The sequence below is a fragment of the Rhinopithecus bieti genome, unplaced genomic scaffold, assembly GCF_001698545.2.
Source record: "Rhinopithecus bieti isolate Rb0 unplaced genomic scaffold, ASM169854v2 scaffold_7888, whole genome shotgun sequence".
In the NCBI taxonomy this organism is placed as follows: Eukaryota; Metazoa; Chordata; class Mammalia; order Primates; family Cercopithecidae; genus Rhinopithecus; species Rhinopithecus bieti.
Genome location: NW_016805944.1, coordinates 663,949 through 667,463, shown reverse-complemented (window position 1 = coordinate 667,463; position 3,515 = coordinate 663,949). Strand labels below are relative to the sequence as shown.

The window sequence follows — 3,515 nt, the reverse complement described above, 5'->3', positions numbered from 1 at the left end:
TTTTTTGAGACAGAGTCTCGCTCTGTCACCCAGGCTAGAGTGCAGTGGCATGATCTCAGCTCACTGCCAGCTCCGCCTCCCGGGTTCCCACCATTCTCCTGCCTCAGCCTCCTGAGTAGCTGGGACTACAGGTGCCCGCCACCATGATGTCCGGCTAATTTTTTGTATTTTTAGTAGAGACGGGGTTTCACCGTGTTAGCCGGGATGGTCTCGATCTCCTGACCTCGTAATCTGCCCACCTTGGCCTCCCAAAGTGCTGGGATTACAGACGTGAGCCACCACACCTGGCCTAGAGCCCACTTCTTAATGTTAGCATCATTTCCCATCTGGAGGGCTCCTGCAGTCAGCCAAACTCAAGGTTAATGGCATGGTTCTCCAGACTGCAGAGTCTGCCCAAGACTTCTGACATCAGCCACAAGTTTGAGGGTCCTCAGGGCCACCCTCACTTTAGATCAGCTGCCTACCAATGTGGAGATTCCCAGACTCCTGTAGACTCCCTCAGGTTTGATAATTTGCTAGAAGTATTCATGGTACTCAGAAAGTGCTATACTTAGGGTGGTAGTTTTATCATAACAAAAGAATACAAATCAGAAACAGACAAAGGAAGATATTCATAGGTGGAATCGGGGACTGGAGGGTCCCAAATGGAAAGTTTTCTTGTCCTCAGGGACATGTTATCCTCCCAGCATTGATATGTAGCAATATGTGCAGAGTAATGCCAACTCAGGAAACTCACCAAAGCATCAATGTTCAGAGTTTTTATTGGGGTTTTATTGCATAGGCATGATTGAGCATATTACTGCCCATGTAATTGAATTCAGTCTCCAATGCCACGTCTACCTTCCCTGGATCTGGCTGATTTTGTGTGGACCAAAGCCCCAACCCTCTAATTACAGCGGTTGTTTTTTCTGCATGGCCAGCCTCTGTCCTGAGTTATCTCATTAGCATAAACTCTCCAGGGGCTCACCATGAGTCACCTGGTTAGACCATGAGTCACCTGGTTAGCATAGATTGTCCAAAAGACTCGCAGTGAATAGCAAAGACACTCCTATCACTCAGAAAATTCCAGAGGTTTAGAGGTTACCTTCCAGGAGCTGGGACAAAAGCCAGACCTCTCTTTGGGTACAGTTAATTATTCACTGCACAAGGAGGTTGAGAATATTCAAAACCTTCAAGTCCTGTCTCCTTCATGTTTAACATCTCTTCCTTTAGGAGAAATATTTTTTATCTCTTTCTCCTCTTGCCTTTTACTGTAAGTAACAAGAAGAAATCAGGCAGCCCCTTCAACACTCTGGCTGGGAGTCTTAGCTGGACCACCTAGTGTATTTGTTGCATTTTCTACTTTCCACATAACTGCAAACAGCAGTGTTGCTAAACTTTCAGCCACTACAGGACAAAAATTCTCTTTCCTCTGGTTTCCAGTGTGTTTCTCACTTCTCTCTAAGCCCTCACTGAGTCTTCTCAATGTTCAGATTTTTTTTTTTTTTTTTAAATGAGACAGAGTCTTGCTCAGTTGCTCAGGCTGGAGTACAACCGCGCGATCTCGAACTCGGCTCACTGCAAGCTCCGCCTCCCGGGTTCACGCCATTCTCCTGCCTCAGCCTCCCGAGTGGCTGGGACTACAGGCGCCCGCCACCGCACCCAGTTTGTATTTTTAGTACAGATGGGGTTTCACCGTGGTCTCGATCTCCTGACCTTGTGATCCACCCGCTTCAGCCTCCCAAAGTACTGGGATTACAAGCGTGAGCCACCACGCCTGGCCACAATGTTCAGATTTTGACCAATGGTTTCTCTGAGGTATTTAGAATTTCTTTTTTTTTTCTTTTCTTTTCTTTTCTTTTTTTTTTTTTTGAGACAGTGTTTCACTGTGACACTCAGGCTGGACTGCAATGGTGTGATCATGACTCACTGCAACCTCAAACTCCTGGGCTGACACAATCCTCCCACCTCAGCCTCCTGAGTAATTAGAACTACAGCCATGGGCCACCACACCTGGCTAATTTTTTTCTTTTTTATATAGGTGGGGGGCTCGCTATGTTACCCAGACTGGTCTCTTAATTTCTAGCTTCAAGTGATGCTCCCAACTCAGCCTCCTAAAAGCTCTGGGATTACAGGTGTGAGCTACCATGCTTCTGACCCAATTTAGGATTTCTCTAACATGCTCTTCAGGGAGTCCTTATACCCATTTTACAGATGAGGAAACTGAAGCTCAGACTGTTGGCCACAGTCACAGAACTCAGAAGTGGTGGTGCTGGGAGGTCACCCAAGGTCCACCCAAGTCCAAGGCTTATGCTCTTACCTTCCTCCTGCCCTCCGCAGGATGCCGACACTCTGGATTTGGAGATGCTGGCCCCCTACATCTCCATGTATGATGACTTCCAGCTCAACGCCAGCGAGCAGCTACCCAGGGCCTACCATAGACCTCTGGGGGCTGTCCCCCGGCCCCGCGCTCGGAGCTTCCATGGCCTGTCACCTCCAGCCCTTGAGCCCTCTCTGCTGCCCCGCTGGGGTAGTGACCCCCGGCTGAGCTGCTCTAGCCCTTCCAGAGGGAACCCCTCAGCATCATCTCCCATGGCTGGGGCTCGGAAGAGGTGAGCCACAGTAAAGGGGGGACATCAAGGGAGCATCCCCTCACCCCGTCTTGCCCCTGCCTCCTGCTTCAGCCTCGTCCCTCACCATTTCTCTAACCCTGATCTCTGCTCCAGCCAGGCCCTCAGTGGGCCCAGCAGCTGCCAAGTTTGTGCCAATCTCTATGCCTTTGCCTAGGCTGTACACCCCTTCTGGAGTGCCCTCCACTGCTCTCACCATTTATCCAAATCCTGTCAACCAGGGCTGTCTCCTTTGGAAAATAGTTATATCTGATCTAGTGACAATTTTTATCAGAGTTTAGAAGACATTGCTGCAGTGTCGGAGAAACTATTAAGCTGGGTGTGGTAGTGCATGCCTGTAGTCCCAGCTACTTGGGAGGCTGAGGTGGGAGGATCTCTTGAGCCCAGGAGATCGAGGTTGCAGTGAGCTGTGATTGTGCCACTGCACTCCAGCCTGGGCAACAGTGAGACACTGTCAAGAAAAAAAAAAAAAGATGAAAGAAAGAGAGAGAGAGAGTGGAGAGAGAGGAAGGAAGGGAGGAAGGAAAGGAGGGAGGGAGGGAAGGAAGGAAAGGAAAAAGGAAAAGAAACTGTCTAGAACTAAATTGCAAGCATGTGCTCATTTCGAATCCAGAGTGGTCTTATCCTTATGGATACGTCTTGGTATCTTCCAAGGCTCCCAGCTTGGTACTGGCTATAAAGTAGGTGCCTGATAAAGACTTATTAAATGAGGGAGGGAGGGAATTATTATTATTATTATTATTATTATTATTATTATTTGAGACAGAGTCTAGCTCTGTCGCCCAGGCTGGAGTTCAGTGGCCGGATCTCGGCTCACTGCAAGCTCCACCTCCCGGGTTTACGCCATTCTCCTGCCTCAGCCTCCTGAGTAGCTGGGATTACAGGCGCCCGCCACCTCGCCTGGCT

The 3,515-nt window shown here is 49.1% G+C and overlaps 1 protein-coding gene across 6 annotated transcripts in view; it reads left to right on the top strand.

Annotated features, from left to right (window-relative positions):
• The window catches only part of HIF3A (hypoxia inducible factor 3 subunit alpha), a 51,333-nt gene that overhangs the window by 34,610 nt on the left and 13,208 nt on the right, over positions 1 to 3,515 (top strand). For 4 of the 6 annotated variants that reach the window (XM_017874327.1, XM_017874324.1, XM_017874326.1 and 1 more), the window contains one exon: positions 2,320 to 2,591. The exons of the other annotated variants lie outside the window; for them this stretch is intronic. In XM_017874327.1, coding sequence (XP_017729816.1) covers positions 2,320 to 2,591 — 272 coding nt within the window. The remainder of the gene's footprint in view (positions 1 to 2,319; positions 2,592 to 3,515) is intronic. 6 annotated transcript variants of the gene reach the window in all.